Source organism: Quercus lobata, chromosome 7, assembly GCF_001633185.2.
Source record: "Quercus lobata isolate SW786 chromosome 7, ValleyOak3.0 Primary Assembly, whole genome shotgun sequence".
Classification (NCBI taxonomy): Eukaryota; Viridiplantae; Streptophyta; class Magnoliopsida; order Fagales; family Fagaceae; genus Quercus; species Quercus lobata.
The window spans coordinates 4,283,151-4,304,555 of record NC_044910.1 but is presented as its reverse complement, the minus strand read 5'-3'; the positions used below and the strand labels follow the sequence as shown (position 1 = coordinate 4,304,555).

Here is a 21,405-nt window from a genome sequence, read left to right as displayed (position 1 = left end):
AATGCATCTAGGAGGATTTATTAAGAGCCCAATCATCTTACCCAAATACTTGGCTATCTTGACACTGTCAGTTTGCTTGGGCTGCTCACTATGGAATGTCTCATTAATATTTATGCTTCAATTGCTACATGAATCTTCTTCTTCTTTTTCTTAATTACCTTTTGTCTTAATCTTTCCACTCAGTTTATGATCTGTCTTCATGCTGTTAAGAAGACTGAAGAAAATTCAGACATTGACACCATCAATCACAAAGTGACACCATGCACTTGAAACCCCATATGCACAAATTCACCAAGAAAAGTGGATGCCCTTCTCATTATATGATAAAATATAAAGTCTATATAGACATAAATGAGACAATATATTTCAAGGTTACCACTAATTCAATAGAAATGTGGCCCTTTATGATTGAAACTATGACTTTTGCAAAAAAAATCTATAGGAAGAGGGTAGCAACCAAAAATTTGGTTCATTATTTCAAGTTGGTAGATACTCAGCTGTGAAGTTTTCTCTAATGTTCTTACACACACAATAAGAGTACAATTAATAGAACACAACTGCACAGAGAAACCATCTCCATGAAAAGGTGAGGTAGAAGTGAGGTGAATATTTATTCAAAATGGTTACTCCTAAAGTGACTAGTAGCATGACTTTTTTAAAAATAATTTTTCTCTAAGAACCTTGCAAGCTTATTAATGCCCCTCATTATCAAAAGTGATAGAAGGTTGACCTTATCCTCAATCTGGAGCAGTCATGTTCTTGTCATACTTAGTCATAAAATTGCATAGAATTTCATTGCATTCCCACCACAGGTGACCTCATCCATATGTCCAAAACGTTACCATGATTTTGAACTTGATTGGACCTGGAAATGAAAGGTAATATGAGCAGGTAAATGGATTTCCTCCATGCTACAACTGATAAGGTACAGTTTATAGCACATAAACAAGGAGGTTAAAAATGACTAGATATATTGTCTTCAACCTGGTGAAGAAAATTTATGAATGAGATTGGTAGAATGAGGAATGAATTCTTGTAAGTTCTTGTGTTATTATTCATGATTGTACATCTTGGAAGGTGCCACCTATCAAATGATGCAAGTTCACATTGGAGGAGAAGGGCAGCTACCTAAAAAATCCAAACATACAGGATGGTATTAAAGCATAAGAATATTGAGAAAGATAATAACGGAGTGCAAATAACTCTAACACTCTTTTCTTGTCTACATTGAGCAAGTTGTAATAATATAGGCTCCAATGATGAAACAAACTGCAAACCCAATCAATATAGGTTAACATACAGAGATTTGGCCACCTATAGTTGTCGGGTATATTTTCTTTAAATGACAGAAAATGATGATGATACTGACAACTCTATAGTTGCAATTCTAGTCAATGTGTTAATGAAATTTGAACAACACACACCACAAACATTTAAAGTGCAGGATATTCTGGACTCAAAACCATAAGCACTCCAAGGCAACAATTGCCATATCAAATCTAATGTACACCCAAAAAAGGGGAAAATTGATTTTTTTTTTTTTTTTTAAAGCAAAAGAAAATGGAAAATCCGAACATGCCAATCACTAAGTGTGGTCTTATAAATTTGTGCGTATAGTATACACACAAGGTTCATTAGTACTCATTTTTTCAAATTCTAGTGGAACTCTCAGTAGGATTCAAACCCAGATGAAGTTCTGACTATTTGTCAGAGAAAAAAGAACGAATGGATCTTGTAGGATTTAACTATCATTACCATCTATGGAGTGAACTGGTAGCAAGATTCTCCATTACTGACAGAAAACACCAGTAAATATCCATGGTGCTATTTATATTCATAAGATGCCTAATTCTAAATTGCCATCACTGTTATGGTGATGCAAGCAGTTTTAATATTCACTATTACATGTTGCTAAGTACAAAGTATTAATAATTGTAGCTTAATAGTTGTTAAACAAATAGATAACATTTATAAAGAAAAAGTGAGTATTTGGAAAAACCTCACTACAAGAACTAAAAGATAGTAGGAGCTCCTGTCCATCACAATTGACAAAGCAACATCAAATGATGAGATATGGCTTGGTCCTGCATTCTTGAGCAAAAGATCTGGAGATAGTCATATCTACTGTGTCAGGATTAATTGCAAAATGGGCTTCATCTATGAGATTTTAAATTAAAATTAAGATATTGGGATATCAAACAATGGATTAACAACAATTCTCTTGTGTGAGAATGAAGACTGGGGTGCAGCATCTAGCTCGGACAGGTCGGAGCAGGCTCTCTTCTGGAAACGCATTTGGAGACTACAGGTACCCAATAAGGTAAAATTGTTCCTGTGGCGAGCATGTTCTAACGCTTTGCCCACAAAGGAAAATTTGAAAAGGAGGAAGATCCTGGATGATGCTAAATGTAGTGCCTGCCTCACGGAACAAGAGTCCACATTTCACGCCATCTGGAGTTGCGAGTTGTTGCAGCAAATATGGAGCCCCTGTTTCGGCTGGGTCCGAACAGAGCATCCTCGAGTTCAAGATATGCAGGAGCTTATTCACCTTGTGGGGCAGCAGACCGTTGATCTGGAGCTGTTTGCAGTAGTGGCGTGGTTTATTTGGAACCACAGAAACCGGCTGAGACTGAATGAGAAGGGACTAGCGACAGAGAGAATTCTCAACGCAGCCAAGGAGTATCTGTCGGACTTTCAGGTGAAACGTCCGCAGACCGTAACAAATCTGTCCAAAGCGAGAATAAGGTGGAGACCTCCGCTGGGTGATTTATTCAAAACAAATTATGACGGGGCTGTTTTCAGCGAGTCGGGTGAGGCAGGTATCGGAGTTGTAGTGCGAGATGCAAAGGGGATGGTCATAGCGGCTCTAGCTGAAAAAATTACATACCCAGGTTCAGTGTTAATGCTAGAAGCCTTAGCGGCAAGACGGGCAGCAAAATTTGTCATGGAATCGGGCATATCTGTATCGGAATTTGAGGGAGATTCGGAGGTTGTGTTCAAGGCATTGCGGAGAGCGGATTGGAGCCACCCGTGCATTGGTCAGATTATAAAAGACACTCTGTCTATTGTGGGTTCACTTAGAACCTTTTCTTTCTCTCATACTAGGCGGCAGGGAAACTGTGTTGCCCATGCCTTAGCTAAGAGAGCTATCATTTCTTTTCCTTTATTAGTGTGGATGGAGTATGTTCCATCGGATGTTGAACAGCTTGTTGTTTTAGATTCTGCAACTAGTTAATAAAAATTCTTGATGTTGATTCTCAAAAAAAAAAAAAAAAAAAAAAAAAAAAAAAAAAAGAAAAGTTAGAAATTTGCAATAAAAAGTTCACAAAAAGAGTGGTCTTGCCAAAATATTAGCCTTAACAAAAGCTACGCTGAACATAGCTGATAAGATAATTTTTAAAAGGCTAATCAACTGACAGCTTCCAAAACCAATGGGATATCTCTATGAAATGCCATTGCTAAAACTACCAATTTAAGCGCAATAAAATGTAAATTTAACTACTAATTCTTCAGGTAAATGTTTTCAATATCTTCTAATACTTCCTTCTTTTCATGGGGAACTGTTGGTCGAGTCTTTACATATCATAGTATATAAGATGTAATGACTTACAACATTATTATATCAGTTCTTAAACTTTCTTCAGATAAAAAACAGGACCGTCATCTTTTTCTTTTTTTTTTAAAAAAGTGCCACCATAAATGAAGAATACATATAAAAGTTATAAATTGTGAAGAACTAAATGTGACAAATCCATTGGTCATGGAACTCTCACATGGGAAGAGGGACATGAGAGAGAGATGTGCTTAAGATTCAACAACCTTTGAAAAAATGATAATAGCTAAAATAGGCACGAAAGTTTTGCAGAAGGATCTATAATTAGCTTTGCTTATTGTGAAAACTATATATTAGAACAATCAGGGGTTTTGGGATCTATGTAAATTGACTAATAAGATTGCACAATAATGGGTTAGAAAGAAGTTCCCTATTTACCTAAGTAAACCAAACTAATTCCAATTATACCTTAAACATTCTAATCAAAAAGTTTAAGAGGACAAAATTAGGTTGTACCTCAAAACTTTTGATTTGAACTTCCTTGATGACGTGAAGGGCTAAGTGTTTTTTTTTCCAAATGCCTCTCGCCCATAAATTTCATAGATTCTACCCTGTAAAGTGCAGAGGAAACCTTTTACCAAAGTTGTAATGACTCCAGACTAACCTAAAATTGAGATCAAACCAATAAACAAAGGATCATTAGTAAAATATAAAACTCTTTATGTATACTAATAGGCTGTAATTCCAAATTTACATCAAGAAACACTTATCAGCTGAGTACTCATACGCGTATTAAATGTCAACAATGAAAATGCAAGCTATACATCATCAACATTATCCACGCAAGTAAAGCAAAGCAAATAACATAGTACATCATGCAAGCAATAAGAATGACATAAATAATGTTAATTTTTTCCCCACATCCCACACTACACAGCTCCTAAGGAATTTCTAAACCTTGAGCATGATAGTGATAACCTAGCCGAAGGACCATATATTAAAGGTCGGAAACTTGAACATTATATTAATAATCTACAGAAAGTACCAAAAATTAAAAACCTATAGGAACTATCCAAAGCCTTGAAAATGAAAGTAAAAGGTACCTAAATCTAGAAGTCAATAGTGCTCATTTAGTGGATTTAGCCTAATTAATATCTAGGAAGAATCAAGGTTTTTAAGTGTAAAATGAGAATAAAAAAATATAGCCTTCACACACAAAACTACATATATCTTCTCTAGTGTTCACCGGGTACAAAAATTGAAGTTTGTTTTTTTTAGGATTACAATAACTATGGATTTAATAGTTAAGGGTTTGGAAATTTTTGAAGAAGCTATGCATATGCTCACCACCAAACATGTGGCAAGCAGGAAATTTTTGCTTCGTCAAATATTCACCTTTGGTAATCCTCCAAACCTCAGAGCTATAGCAAGTTTTCATGAGCTAGTAGATATCAAAGGTGAGCTAGTAGATATCACAAGTGCATGTTGTGAGCTAAAAAAACATTGCAATGACAACATAGATTCTCTACCAAAATCAACAGCAAGTTTTGAGAGAGCCACAAATGACCTACGAGAAAGACCAAATTAATCAAGTGCACATAGGTTAGACACCAAGCTACTTTAATGGCTAATTCAATGTCTTTCTTTGTTGCTTTCACATCATCATGGATTTTTTTACATTCAAACTCTGAAATCTCACCTGGAAAAGAAATTTTAAGCTAAAGGAATCCCTTTTCCTTAGAAGAATCTTCCACGAAAACCTGACAAAACTTTAGAAACAAGAGGCATCAATTATAGTCAAAATTGTGTGAATCTCAGTAAACAATGGAGGCCAAATTTACAAGCAACTTATACACAATACACACCAATATCTCCTTGGCATTGTCATCTTGATTTAGAACAATCTTCAATCTTCAGTCCTCTTTGGGCATTAAGGCCACTCAATAGATATGAGAACTTTGGGTGTTTAAAATACCAAAATTTCAAAACAGGTTGACATTCGGAACCAACAATTGATGGCTAAAGCAAACTTCTAGGTAGTATTCCACTTTCATAAAATTAAAATTTTCACATTGTTGGCTTACCAAATACTCTAATGCAATTAGTTATTTTACATCACATGAAAAAAATTTCAAACTTCAAATTTTTTTTTTTTTTTAAATTAAATGATAAAGCACAACAAAGAATTTCATTTGAGTAACTCCAATAACCAAGAAGCAGAGACAAACAATTAATAACACACACATGACTCAAGTTACTAAAACATTGTGCAAATTAGATAATACATGAATTACAATTGAAATCATAAATATAAACACACATCACTCCATTAATCATTACAAACACTAAATGCACACCACAATATTATTAAAATTATTTACAATACAAGAGAAGGCTGAGACTTTCTGTGCTGCATGTTATGGCTGAATTGATAAGCTGCAATGTTTTGAAGCATGGAATCATTAGATGAGTATAAATTGAAGAAAATCCACTGGTACTAAGAAATGTAAATCCAATGCAATCATTCACTAGATTGAACACTAAAAATTAAAAATTAAAAAAAAAAATCTTACCATTGGCAATTTTAAGCACAAGAAACATCCTTTTCTGAGAGAACAATCTCCCAAGAACATCTGCCAATTTAGAAACAAGAATAATCAAATATATTTAAAATAATGCCAATTTCACAAAAATATAGATTTCGTACATCCTTGATAATATGACTTTATATTTTTGCATTGCATCTACTCCTAGTCAAAAAATACAGGCCGAATAAGCTCATTAACACCATGCTCAGTTCACTTTTAGAGAGAGGAAATGAGAAGATTACAAGATTTTAAAATTTTCCCCCATCAAAGAGAAAAATAGAGTTCATAATTTGTCTACTCTTTTATTCTCCATAGACTCAATCTTTAAAACCAAAAAACAATTATCTTTTTCATTTCATAACATACTTTTTTTTTTCCAATTTATTTCTATCTTAAACGATTATTGCCCTTTTGTTAAAAAAAAAAAAAGAAACGAAAAATCCGTCTTGGTTGGTTGTTTTTTTTATTGTGAATTAATTCAATAAATACAACCAAAAAAGAGAGACAAGAATAGAGTTCATAATTTGTCTACTCTTTTATTCTCCATAGAATCAAATCTTTATAACAAAAAAATGACAAATTATCTTTTACATTTCATAACTTTTTTTTTTTTCAATTTATTTCTATCTTAAATTAAGAACCAAAGAAAAGTAGAAAAAAAAAAATCATATTATTGCTATAATATGTATTACCCTTTTATTTTTAAAAGAGAAAAAGAAAAGTAGAAACGATTTCTGGGTTAGTTGTTGTTTATTGTGATTTAATTCCACAAACAATCAGACTTTTAGGCTAGTAAGATAGAAAAACAGAGCATACGTAGAAGAAAAGAGGAAGAAAGATTTTAGCCCTTACCTAACGAAAACTGAATTTGACCATCTTGCCGACCTTTCGCTCATAATCTCTCCTCAATTTAGGACAACCACGAATCTGCAGTTCTCTTAGGGCAATGAGGCGATCCATCCCTTTTGGCAGAGACGATAATTTTCGGCAACCCCAAATCTGAAGCTTTCGAAGAGAACTGAGATCAGGAAGCCACTCTGGCAATACCCCCAAGTTCCCACAATTAGCAATACATAAAAATTGTAGAGTGTCAGCAGATCCTTTAAGCCCTTGGGGCAAACTCACTAATTGTGGCAATCCCCGAATATGGAGTGTTTGAAGACTTGTCGGGTAGTCATCCCTTTCCATTAAATTAAGTTTTTCACAATTTGTAATATCAACGCGGTTAGGTGTTTCATACCTTGCGGCAAAGATATCAGACTTTCACAATAGTTGAAGCTCAAGTAGCGAAGGGCGGTGAGGCGTTGGATTCCTTCATTAAAACACTCTAGTCTAGGACAGCTGTCAAAGAACAAATATCGAAGAGAAGACATGCACTCGATTCCGTTGGCGGGTAAACGCGTTTGTTTTGTGGTTATTACAAAATATCTGAGGCTAACCATCTTTCTTATATCCCTTGGCAACTCTTCAAACCCTTTACAGTCATATAATATCAAAGTTTCCAAATTTTGTAGATCGCAAATGGAGTCAGGCAATTTCTTTATTATCTTATTTTCACTTAAGTTGAGATATCTCAAATGCTTCAAAGTACTAATTGAGCTTGACATCGTTTCCAATGTTGAGCGTCTTAAATTTAGCAAGCGCAGGTGCTTAAACCTTGAGATGCATGTTTCCATCAAAGATTCATTAATATTAATATAACTAGAATTAACTGGGCACCAAAAACTAGGATTAGATGATAAATTAATAGTCCGCATGTTGTTACTCAACTTGTGTAAAAAAGTTATTGTTGCATCAACACCACACTTACGGTCCAAAATTGAAACGTGTCTAGCCTTTTCAAACTTGCTGGTGTTATTAGTGTCTTCAATTAAGCAATAATCATTTGGTGCAACATATAACGAAAGATCATGTAACAAATCATGCATTTTAAATGTCCAAATTGTATCGTTTAAATGATTAACTTCTTGAAAAAAAGATCTTGATAACAACTCTTTTAAATATTGTTCTCCAATGTCTTCCAACTCTTCAGTACTTTTGTTGGACTTTTTGAGGAGTCCATTTGCCATCCAAGACTGAATTAACTCCTCATTATCAAATCTAAAATCCCTTTGGATACAATGAGCAATAAGCAAAACATTCTTTTAAGTACGATGGCAATTTATTGTAACTCAATCTTAATGCCTGTAAAATGTCTTTTTCCTTGTGCTCCAATTTCCATATCTCATTATCCCTGATAGAGATCCAATCCTGCTCTTCAATTTTAGAATAAAGTAAACTCCCTAAAGTCTTCACAGCCAAAGGAACACCTTTGCATTTCTCCACTATTTGTTCTCCGATCTTTACTAGTTTTGGATACTGTTCATGTTGTCCTTCAATGAATGCACGCCTTAAGAACAAGGACAAACAATCCTTGTTTGGAAGACCTTTTAGGTCATGGATTGATCCAGGAGCCATTGTTGATGCAACTTTGTGACTGCGTGTAGTGACAAGAATTTTACTTCCATGTCCTCCTTCTTTTAAGAAATTCTCCAGCTCAATCCATTTGTCACGATCCTCGTTCCAGACATCATCCAAAACAATCAAAAATCTTCTTTCCTTCAAAATACTTCGTAAACTAGCTTGCACAAAATCCATACTCATATTTTCGCTAATCCCACCACCTGCAGACTTTAGGATTTCTGTTGCTAATTTTAAAACATTAAAATCTTCTGACACACACACCCATATTTTGGAGTTAAAACTTCCAGCTACCCTCACATCATTATACACCCACTGAGCAAGTGTAGTCTTGCCCAAACCTCCTATACCCACAATAAAAATCACTGAAACTTTACGATCATTGCCTGTGTGCATCAAAAGATCTATTATCTTTTGCTTGTCAGCATCCCTCCCAATAACATCACAATCACGAACAAAGGAGTGGGTCTCCCTATGCACAACACGCTTATCATCCAGTCTCACCTCGAGCTGAAATTGATCTCTATCCTTTGCTATCAAATCTAACCTCTCTCTGATCTCCTTGACTCTATGACCCATTTTATTACAGAAGGCAATTGGGTTAGAAGACGAAAAGAAACGACGTACCTTTCTGCTGGTGCTTCCATGTGTTTTCACTACCTGCCTGCGTAGATCTTCACACTCGAATTCATCCAACACATCCATGGCATCATGAAAGACATCTTTGAGTTGCTCCAGCCAAACAGTCAGGCCTCGGTTTTGCGTTTGTTTCTCCTCGGCATCCAGCAACACTGCTTGAATGATGGACATGGTGAGCTTAAGCTTTTGTAGATCGCTTTCAATGTTCCGTGTCAAGGAAATCTCTTGGAAAGCAAGGGAGCCTAGCTTTTCGATAACTTTTTCTGCAACGGAAAAGGCCAACTCCGTCATTTCTCTTTTTTTTGGGAGGTGGAGGAAGAGAGGAGTTGCGGTTGCTGTGACTTTGGTAAATGAGAATGTTGGTTGGTTTTGCAGTGGGGTGATAGTGATACTACTGCTGGTGTGAGTGTGAACAAATATTTTGTTGCATAGGAAAACTTGAGATGAACAGAGAGGACAATAATAAGCGAGGAAAGTGCAGCGTTTCTTCTTCACTGTTTCTTTGCATACTCTAATAAATGTTTTCTTTCTTTTTGGTCAAAATTATCAGCCCTTCAAATTTCAACAAGGTAGGCCTTTTTAGTAAACCCAAATGAAATCAAATGCGGACTAAATTCAAATGTATTTTTTTTTTTTTTTTGATCTTCAACTTAAAATTCAATAAACTGAAACAGGAACCAATCGGCTTACATCATTTAGCACTTGATTCACAATCATAGGTGGGGTATCTTCCACCCAAATATCACAATCGTTTACAAACTTGGCATATCTTGCCATAACATGCGCTGCTGAATTACAGCCCCTACGTGTGTGAGCCACCTCCCACGCATCAAAACAGGACAGACCAAGGCTTGTGCCTTCAATCACTTTCTGGATGCTGCTTTGAACCGGACCTAGCTTGCCAAATGAGTTGACCACTACCTGAGAATCACACTCAATGACTATCCGACCCAGGCTAAGGTCCCTTGCAAATTGGACCCCTTCCTCCACGGCTTTAGCCTCTGCCTCCAGCGCTCCCAACGGCAACTCCAGTCTTCTGCACAGAGCTCCCATGATTTGGCCCTCTTCATTCCTGATCACCACACCAATGCCGCAGCAACCAGTCTCCCTGAATACTGCCCCATCCGTATTAACTTTATACCAACCTTGCTTTGGTGGAATCCACATCTGTGCAGCACTTTGATGGTCTCTCCTTTGCGATGTTTTCTCTCCTTTAGTCTCTTCAATATATGCTGCCACAGACCTGATTAGCCCTTCCTTCCCTTTGCATAGACCACCATGAATCACCGTATTTCTATTATTCCACAAACTCTACGCTGTCACAGCAAAAAGCACCCAATTTGTGTTTGGATGAGAATCCATAACCTCCCACACAATATTCAAGAACTCAGGTACCGGTTCAGGCAGAGCAGGGAGTTTGATTTTTGATCCACTCCAAACTTCCTTGGCTAATTTGCAATCCCATAGAATATGCCCCGAAGTCTCACTACACCCACACAGAGCACAACAATCCTCACAACTAATTCCCTTCCCCTTTAGCCTACTCCTAGTGGGAAGAATATTCTTGCAAGCCCTCCACATGAAATGTTTAATTTTGTTAGGACAATCCAACCGCCAAACCATTTTCCAGATTGCTCTCATCTTTGCATTATCCGAACAGCTACCTAGATCCGGTCTTGTTGGTCCCTCTTTTAGACACCTCTGCGCTACCCCGTATGCACTCCTCATAGAAAATTTTCCATTTGGGGTCCATGCCCATATAACTGAATCGTTAGGCAGTCTACAGCTGATTGGAATGCCTAACACCAGCTCTGCTTCATGTGGGAGAAAAGTGCTCCTGACCTTTGCTGTATCCCAGCACCTCCTATCAGCATCAATGAGGTCCGAAACCATCACCACGTCATCCTGTGTTCGCCGAGGACTGGTTATTTTAAAAGAGTCAGGTCTCGGAACCCACCTATCGTCCCAAATATGAACCTTAAGACCATTTCCAATGCACCATCTAGCACCTTTCAAAATTATGTCCTTAGCCGCCAAAATACTACGCCACGCGTAGGAGGGTCTCCTACCCACTTGAGCATTTAAGAAAGACACATTTGCAAAGTACTTGGCCTTGTAGACTCTATGAACCAAAGAGTTTGGGTTCTCCGCCAATCTCCAACCTTGCTTTGCTAAGAGCGCTAAGTTGAATGCCTTGAGGTCCCTAAACCCCATACCTCCCTCGGACTTTGGCTTACATAACTTCTCCCAAGAAACCCACGCCATTTTCCTCTCCCTTCCTTTTTGGCCCCACCAAAAATTACCCATCATTGAATTCAACTCCTTGCACAAGGAATCCGGAAGCTTGAAAACGCTCATTGTGTATGTGGGGGTAGCTTGTGCCACAGCTTTTATGAGGATTTCTCTGCCTGCGTTGGATAATAGCTTTCCTTTCCATCCCGCAATTTTTCTTCCCACTTGATCCTTAATTCGGTTGAAAGCTTTCCTTTTCCCCCTTCCTATTAGTGGCGAAAGCCCCAAATATTTCTCATGTTGTCTAACGATCTCAGCCCCGAACATTAGCTTGACCCGATCTTGCACTTCCCTACTTGTATTCTTGCTAAAGTATAAGGCTGTTTTCTCCTTATTCACCTTCTGTCCCGAATCCCTTTCATAATCTTCCAGCACTTTCAAAACTCTCTCACACTCCAAGGTAGATGCCCGACAAAATATGATGCTATCGTCGGCAAAAAACAAATGTGAAACACTCGGAGCCCCCCTACAAACAGCCACACCTTTAATGTATCCTTCATTCTCTTCCTTCTTCAACATAGCCGACAAACCTTCCGCACATAATAGGAAAAGATACGGGGAGATTGGATCCCCTTGTCGAAGACCTCTTGAAGGCACTATCTTTCCTTTTGGCTCCCCGTTTATCAATACCGAGTAAGAGACCGTTCGGACACACATCATCATAAGAGCAGTCCACTTCTCATGGAACCCCATTTTCCTCAACATAGCTTCTAGGTACGGCCATTCGACCCGGTCGTACGCTTTACTCATATCGAGCTTTACCGCCATCAAAGCTTCCTTCCCCTTCCTTTTCTGATCTATGCAATGCATTGTTTCAAAAGCCACAAGCACGTTATCTGTTATTGCTCTACCCGGCACAAACGCGCTTTGAGACTCATCAATAACCTCCGGAAGAATTTTTTTCAATCTATTTGCAAGCATTTTAGATATGATTTTATACACTACATTGCATAAACTTATCGGTCTATATTCTGCAATTTTCTGTGGTGAAGCTACCTTAGAAATAAGACAAATAAATGTTTCATTGAGGGTACAGGGCAACACACCAGAATTCAAAGCTTCTAAAGCACAATTAACCACATCAGGTCCTACAATATCCCAATAATGCTGGTAAAAAATGGGAGACATACCGTCAGGGCCCGGGGCCTTTGTGGGATGCATCTGTTGCAGGGCTTGCCACACCTCTTCTGCCTTGAACACAGCCAACAGCTTCTCGTTCATTTCCGTCGAGACTTTCTTCGAAATAGCACCCAAACTCGCATCAAAATTTGAGGGATTATCAGACCTAAAGATCTTTGTGAAGTAGTCTAACGTAATATTTTCAATACCCTCCTGATTATCTATCCACTCCCCTTGATCATTTTGCAACCCATCAATTCTATTCTTCCTTCTCCGCTGACTCGCTGCGGCGTGAAAGAACTTTGTATTTCGATCCCCCCACTTCAACCATAAAGCCCTTGACCTTTGATTCCACATAATCTCCTCTCGAATTTGAATCTCATTAATTTCCTTTTTCAGCCCTTGAATTTCCGACGCTTTATCCAGTAAACCATCCACTGCTTCAAGCTGTTGAAGTTGGCTTTTTTTCTGCTTCAAGGTATTGTTGACATTCCCAAACACACTCCAATTCCACCTACGGAGCCGCTCTTGACAATTCTTTAAGCGGTCCACGATCGTACCAGCTGAGATTCTCCCACCCGGGTCCCAAACTTCATTAATCAGCTCCTTACAACTAGCCTCTCTAGTCCACATAGCCTCGAAGAAGAATCTCTTTTTAACCGGCTTACGTGATTGGCGCCGGTGTAGGGACAAATACAGCAAACAGTGATCGAATATTGACAAACTAAAATGAAAAACCCCTGCATCCGAATACACACCCATCCAGCTCTCACTAGCCACTATCCTATCCAGCCTAAGTTTAGTTCTCTGACCCCTTTCCCTTCCATTACACCAAGTGTACCTTTGCCCAACAAAACCTAAATCAAAAAGACCACATCTACTAAGGCATTCCCTGAAGTCCTTCATTTGCCTAGCATCTCTCTCCGGTCCTCCAAACTTTCCGTTGGGGTGGGTAATTTCATTGAAGTCGCCAAACACCACCCACGGTAATGAACTCTGAGCCTTCAAAGCATCCAGAAGCTCCCACGATATGTACCTCTTGGCTGCGTCGGGTTGCCCATAAAACCCAGTAGCACGCCACGGAATTGGGACAGAATTATCATGAATCTCCACATCGATGTGCGAATTAGAGCAGCTCTTCAACCGCACATCTAACCCTTCTCTCCAGAGCAACGCCAATCCCCCACTCCGTCCGTCACTTGGAACCGTAATACCTTGAGTATACTCCAGCTTTCTTTGTATCCCTTTAATCCGATTCAATCCGGTCTTTGTCTCCGAAAGAAAAACCAGAAGAGGATCCTTTGATCTCACCTCATCAGCGAGCGTCCGAACTGCCAAGGCCGATCCCAATCCTCGGCAATTCCAAGCAACCAGACTCATTTGGCTCGGCGGTGCTGCTCAGCAGCCACCGCCACACCGCCATCCGTATTCTCCTTGTCATTTTGTTCGTGATCTCCTATCAATCTCCCTTTTCTTCGTTTTAAGCTTCCTGAGTTTGGATCAAGATCCTGGAGAGGAGTTGGGCCCTCTCTTTTTCCTTTACTTGGGCTTCCAGTAACCTGAGCCTTCCCTTTAGTACTCTCCCTAGCCAACCTTTTCCAATGCTTACTTGCTGGACCCAAAGCCTCAGCAACCCAGCCCTTTTTTTCATCAAAACACATAGCTAATGGGCCGGGGATAGGAATATCAGAAGTTGGCCCAACAACCTTCCTGTTTTCATCGTAACTTAATTTCAAATTTCCCTCTGGATTAGACTGGGACCCCTGCCCCGGTCCTTTTTCCCACTGCAACCCCTCCATAAAATCCGGTTTGGTTACCAGATTTTCCTCACCGAATCTCTCCAACACGGGCTCCTTCTCCTCAACCTTTCCCACCAACTCCTTGCCCATGCCATCCTCTTGCAGGATATCTGACACAGCCTTAGGTAAGGTTTCTGCCACAGCAGCACGTATGGGCATACTGCCCTCTTGATTCGACTTTCCATTCACGTGACTTCTATCTGCCTCCACACGTTCCTCCGTCGAATGTCGACTCTCCGTCTGAGCAACCGGACTGCTCCTAAACTCCCCATGGCGATCCGCTGTGTCTTTCCTCATTCCCTGTGTAAATGCTTCCTTCCCTCCCCTTCGCATAGGCTCCCCTCTCAACCAGGAACCATACTGGAGCTGACTGGCTTCCTCTTTCTCCCTTTGATCTTGCCCTTCACTGCATTCTTTCAGCGAATGGTTAAGGAGCCCACACCTATAACAAAAATTTGGCAATCTCTTGTATTTAAAATTGACCCATTTAGGCTCAACTCCCTCTGCTGTGATTCTCTTCCCTCGTACCAATCGCTTAGTAACGTCGACTCGTACTCTAACTCGGAGACACTTACTCCACTGTACTCCAGCTTCTGAGACATCCACATCGACCACCTCCCCTAAACACGACCCAATAACCCTGCCTGTTTCTCTCGTCCTACTGTTCAGAGGCAGATTGTAAATCTGGACCCAAAAGGGTGCCCATTTTACTTCAATTTCCTTCGGAGTCAGCTTCCCGTCGAACTCTTGAATCAAAACTAATTGCTTTTCATAACTCCAGGGGCACATATCCAGCACTTTCCTTTTGTCCTTTTCATCTTCAAATGTGATTTTCTTTATGTGGGCCACTTGTGAATTTTGATTGTCCTTCACAATCTCTCCGTTTGGGAAGTTTTACTACTTTGTCTTTTCTTTGTGGTCAGAGTATAATTTGATGATATTTTATTTATATATTTATAATTTCTCATGAGTATAGATTACGTTTTCAAAAGAATTTTTACGATTTTATGAGGTTTTGACCAATACGTCAAGTCGTCAACTTGTCACCTATATATTATATTGAGTTTATTATCAGAGTATGTCCTTATTGTTCATTTTCAATTTTTATTTTTTTCCCCAACCCATTCCGAAGATGATTTTATATATACATATATATATATATATATATTTTTTTTTTTTTTGCATCAAAGCTAAACTTAAAATCATGATAATTACAATAACTTGAACAAAAAACTTGCATAGAATTCCAAAGACATTTCGAGGTGACCTCATTCACATGTCCACACACTGATTTTGGATTTGATCGAAACTAGAAATAAATGGCAATTTGGGAAATTTTATGACTTTCAAATTTGATATAACTGATAAAATAATAACATATACACACAGAGGTTAAAAATGACTAAATATATTTGTTTGCAACCTGATTAAGAAAAATAATAAGAGTTTGAGATTGGAATTTAATGAGTAATGAGGGATTGTTTGGTATGGTAGTTTAAGCAATACTTTTTAGTTTTTAAATAACATTACATGTATTTTCACACATTTTTTCAGCTACACGTATTTCCAAAAAAATACAAATAATGTTACCAAACGGTCCCTAAATTTTTCTAAAATGAGTTATACTATAAAGAACACACTTTTTTAAGCAAAGTGAGATAAGTACTTTTCATTTCTTTAGAAACAAATACTAAAAAGGGAAAATAGATTCTAACACAAAAAAAAAAAAGAAAAAAAAAATGTAGGTGTAACCAATATAATTAATTGAGGCCAAATCAATTATAGGACAACCAAGTGAACCCAAAGCACTTCAGGACAACAATTGTCATATTAAAATCACACACCGCTTAAAAACCATGATGCCCATCAACGATCTTATTTATTTTTTATGAGTTATGTTAGGTATATCATATATTTTATTGTATAATATCTTTTTAAAAAAAGTACTTGTATAAAAAAAGAAAATCAGAATAATTTTTTATGAGTTTTGTTAGGTATATCATATAATTTAATATATAATTTCTTTTAAAAAAAAAAGTACTTGTACCCTCTCTCTCTCTCTCTCTCTCTCTCTCAAATAATTGAACTCGAAGATGAACCACCATTATTCACAAAGACTAATAAAAAACAATTAAAAGAAAAAAACTTTTCTAGCTTTGTCAAAAGCAAATAAAAAATAATTTATAGTTTGTCTATTTGTCCTCTTTTTGAAACACGGAAACTGTCAGCGTGTATTATCAAATTTTCAACCAAATTACCCGGTTATCTTTTTATTTTGGTTAAAACCACCTAATTATTCATAAAGGGTCAGGGTTAATGTGTTAATGGGAAAGTTTTTATAAAAAATTAAAAAATTGTCAAAATAATGAATTATTTTTTCATTTTTTTATAAAAGGCTTTCTAAAATAGATTATTAACATATACTGTGAGGCCGGAGAATTTATGACCCCGGCCCACTTTATACTAAGGCTCAAGGTCCGAGTCGAGAAGAGATATTTCCGAGGACGCACAAGGAAAGTCCGAACGGCCTAAGGATATGGCCGAGGATGATCTTGTTCTCGGCACCCCAGAGTGCCCCTAAAAGAAGGGGCGAGCACAGTGTAGGAGCAGGCTCAAGTAAAAGGTTGTCAATACTGCAATAAGGAACTCTGCGCCTGACAGGTCCATGCTCTTCACCATGCTCTTCAGTTTTTACAACCACCCCCAACCACTCTAGGTATGGGCTGATAGGACAAGTCTCAACACTATAAAGTTGAGCTTACACGTGGACACTAGAGAGAGAGAGTAAATGCTAGTATAAAAAGGAAAGAGAAGCAATACAGAAAAGGGAGAGACAAATCGTCTCCTAAACCATGGAGTTCGAAAAAAGGAGGATAATAAGAGCACGAAGCTCCATAGACTTCTCAGACGAGGTTTAATGACCGAAGCTACCTAAACTGCTGTCCGGTGACCAAGGCCTAGCCTTTCAAACCCACATTCTACAAATTATATTATTTGAGCCTTTAACGTATGAACCCAATACCATCTTGGGGTTGTTACAAATTGAGTTCTTACATATACCTTAAGGGCACATATTAGTAAATCTCATCTAAAAAAGTGTTTTCACTAGAAAAAAGTTATAAAGTGAGGCGCATTATCTTAAAAAATAGCTACTATAAAGCCTTATTTTATCTCCTACTATTTAACCAATAATTCATTGAAATAATATATAATAAAGTTTTATTACAACTCCTATTAATTGAAAATCTAACCATTAGATAAATTACATATTTAAGTTGAAACTAAACGCACACTAAATATGATAGAATTTAAGACCTCACTCCATGATAATGACCCTTTCGTGTTTTATGTTTCTTTACACTTTCCATTGCAAAGAATCAAAGTTATAAAACGAAACGCCAATGATTTAGGTGGTTTGGTGGCTGCTTATGAGAAATAAAAATTATGAAATCCAATTGAAATTCAAATGTGCGTTAAAATAACATTTTGGAAGTTTTAAAAATGAAAATTTCGATGTACCAACTATATTATAATTAATCCAATTAGTTCATGAAGTTGTTAATACCCGCAATAATTAAAAAAAAAAAGACTTTAATTTGTGAGAAGACAATAAACAAAGACTTGACTCATCTTTCTCTATCTCAAATTATTGAACTCAAAGATGAACCAACGTTGTTCACAAAGGCTAGAATATATAAATAAAAACAACTTTTGAAGATTATTAAAAAGCTAATAAAAAAATATTATAATTTGTCGGTTTGACATCTTTTTAAAAGCAAAAAGTGTCAGTGTGTATTATTAAATTTTTCAACCAAACCACTCAGTTACCTATTTATATTTTTTTTTGTTAAAACCACCTAGTTATCTACAAAGGTGTTTCCACTAGAAAAGCTATAAAGTGACCGGCATTTAGGATCCGAATTTCTTAAAAAAAGAAAATTACAATAATTTTCACCACTGATGCACAATATTATGATTCACTTTGTTAAGTGAGAACGTTGGTTTTGCAGTGGAACTGGTGTGATTGTGATCAAATATTTCGTTGCGCAGGAAAACTTAAGACGAACAGAGAGGGGCCTATAATGAGAGAGGAAAGTGCAACCTTCCTTCTTCGCTGTTTCTTTTGGTCAAAATCAGTGCTTCAAATTAAAAATAAAAAATAAAAAAGGTAGGTTTTAATAATTCGACTTTTGACAAATGAAATCAAATGTGATTTTCTTTTTGTCGGCCACTTGTGAATTGTTTTTTATTTTTTAGATTATAATGAATAGTAGTTTGGAAAGTTTGGTACTTGTGAATTGTGAATGTCCTTCAATCTTTACGTTTGGAAAGTAGGTGGTACTTTTTTATTTCTTTATGATCAGGCTATAATTTGGTGAATTTGTTTTTATGCAAAAAGTTGAATTAAAGTGGGCTACTTCTCAAAAAAAAAAATTTAAGTGGGCTCTACCTAATAAACAATTGGGATAAACCTTCTCCAAAAAAAAAATTGGGATAAACGGAGTTTACCTAAAAAGAAATTGGGATAAACGAATGAGAAATATTATAATGAACGGTAGTTTTGTAAATAAGAAAGTAAGTGGTGGCATTTGTAAAAAAAAGGCATCTTCCCAGAAACTTCCAAGAAAATATCTTCTTCTTTTTTTCATTTTTCCCTTTTTCTTTTCTCTTCTCGGTCACAGCCCCTCACATTTTTCAAACCTTTGGTGACTTGGGTAGATTTAGATAACGTTTATTGTTAAATATTAAAATTTGAAAATTAAAAACTGAAATCACGATAACAAAATAATTTTTAAATATATAAATAGTGTTGTGAGACCCAATTTTAAAATTGATTTTGTTGAAAAAAGTAGTTTACAGATCTCGTGAATAGTATACGAGACTCACTCAAAAATATGCATTACTAGGAAATGTAAAACGCGTTTCTCAAACAGGGGCTTAATGCATTTGGGGCTGAGGCAAAAACTAAAATTGAAAATTTTTATATATTTAAACGTGACTTAAAAAATTTAAATTTTATTATCTTATTTTAGATACAAAATTATTATTAATTGACATAAATCATGTATAATTTCTTTTAGAAAGCCTATAAATACAAAAAATTTGACAAAATTCTTTACACCTATTGATTGATGTGGTAGTTTGATGGTGGTAGGTAAAACAATGATAAGAGTGATATTAATGGTAAACCTAAGTGAGAATTAGTAAAAATTTATAAACTCAACTATTGTGAAAAACTTTGTGAATTTTTATGTGTGTTGCTATTTTTTATTTATTTTTTGAAGTGCTGCATTTATAATATTTTTTAATAACAAATTTTAGATATTAAGTTGTTATTGGTTTTAATTTGAACCTACTACTGAAATTATTTTTTTGCCATCAATAACAGCTTGTAACAACCTGCTACTTTTATTATAAAAGTATTATGAAAACGTTGTGAATGTCATTTCTTTCTCTTTTATTTCTTGTTTTTAATTTGTTAAAAAAATATTATTTTATTTGTTGGCTAATATTTGGGATTAATTAAATTAAAATTTGGTGCATTTTTTCTACTTGGGGCCTTGAGCGACCCCATCAATTGCTTATAGTGTAGAGTCGACATTGTCCATGCATATATATGGAATACTAGCCTGACATATTTATTAAATAGATAAGGATTTCCCAACCTTAACACAACTTGTTTAACAAATTTTACCATAGCAATACACACTCACACAAATTTTAGTATTAGTCTAATTGATTTGAATTATGAAAAACCAAATAAATAGATTTTTTTATTATCAAATTTGGAATTAACAAGTAACTACATCACAAATAATCATTCAAAAACTAAAACATATCTTAGTATTACAAATAATAAATCACAATATGTCAAACAAAATAAACCACAACAACAAATAAGGTTATATACCTATAGTTTTGAATGATATATTGGTAAAATGACATTTAGTTGAATAGGTTATGCAAGTCAAACGGATTCTATGAATTGAAGTCATGTCAACCTGAATATGACACGAACTCGTTAAACCTCAACCCATAACCTACTATCTTTGTGTTGTATTTATGGATTGTGCCAGATTTTGCCACTCCTATAATTCATTTACAAATAAGCATAATTGAATGTGTATTCAATTTTACAAATTTGTATATAATATATAATGTTTGTATATTTAAAAATATAAAATAGCTACTAATAAAAATAAAAATAAGTTTATTTTAAAAAAAAGGAAAAAAAAATCATTTAAACTATTATCCATGAAATTCTCAAATTTAGTTTGTCCAATCACTATAATAATAATAATAATAATAATAATTTAGTTACAAAATCGGTCGTAGCTTTATGCTATAACTTTACTTAATAAAATAAATATTACTTGATATTTTAAAAATCTAACCATTAAATTGCATGTTCTTTACATTTTTAATACATAAATCAAATTTTATGTCAATCGGATATTATTTACTACATAATCTATAATCTTATATTTTATGCATAATTTTAAACTACAAAAACTTATAATTTAAACAATTTATTGATGACATAACTATTGATCTTTAAATTTTTAGAAATTTTGCAAGTATCGAGAATATAAAAGAAGATGTAATCTAATGATGGATTTGTCAAAATTCAACTCAAATAAAAAGATATTAATTAAGGTTGTAACTTAGCTAAACTTTGTGTTTATTTTTTATAAAACTTTGTGCTAATAATAATATTAATAATTATAATTTTTTTTAAATTTATTAATTTTAATTCTGTAATTTTTTCACTTAATAACTAATTTATTTTTTTTATCAGACTTAATATCTAATTAAGATTTTTTTTTTTTTTTTTTTAAGGAATGTTGGTTTTGCAGCAGAGGTGTGAAGTGTGAACAAATATTTTGTGGCAAAGGAAATCATAAGCCGAACAGAGGCCAATAATAAGAGAGAGGAAGGTGCAACGTTTCTTCTA

The 21,405-nt window shown here is 35.8% G+C and overlaps 1 protein-coding gene across 17 annotated transcripts in view; it reads right to left on the bottom strand.

The window, feature by feature from the left end:
- The window catches only part of LOC115953481 (putative disease resistance protein RGA3), a 106,706-nt gene that overhangs the window by 1,118 nt on the left and 84,183 nt on the right, over window positions 1-21,405 (bottom strand). For 2 of the 17 annotated variants that reach the window (XR_004083738.1, XM_031071148.1), the window contains exons 3-9: window positions 5,419-5,989; window positions 5,253-5,322; window positions 4,070-4,217; window positions 2,000-2,105; window positions 985-1,128; window positions 731-865; window positions 42-214 (exon numbers count right to left, since the gene is read on the bottom strand). Coding sequence is in view for 1 of the 17 variants with exons in the window: in XM_031071162.1 (XP_030927022.1) it covers window positions 8,242-9,531 (1,290 nt within the window). In the remaining 16 variants the exon portion in view is untranslated. Of the gene's footprint in view, window positions 1-41; window positions 215-730; window positions 866-984; window positions 1,129-1,999; window positions 2,106-4,069; window positions 4,218-4,900; window positions 5,121-5,252; window positions 5,323-5,418; window positions 5,990-6,126; window positions 6,187-6,993; window positions 9,805-21,405 lie in introns of those variants that run through there. The other 15 variants (XR_004083737.1, XM_031071162.1, XM_031071154.1 and 12 more) reach the window with 15 other exon arrangements.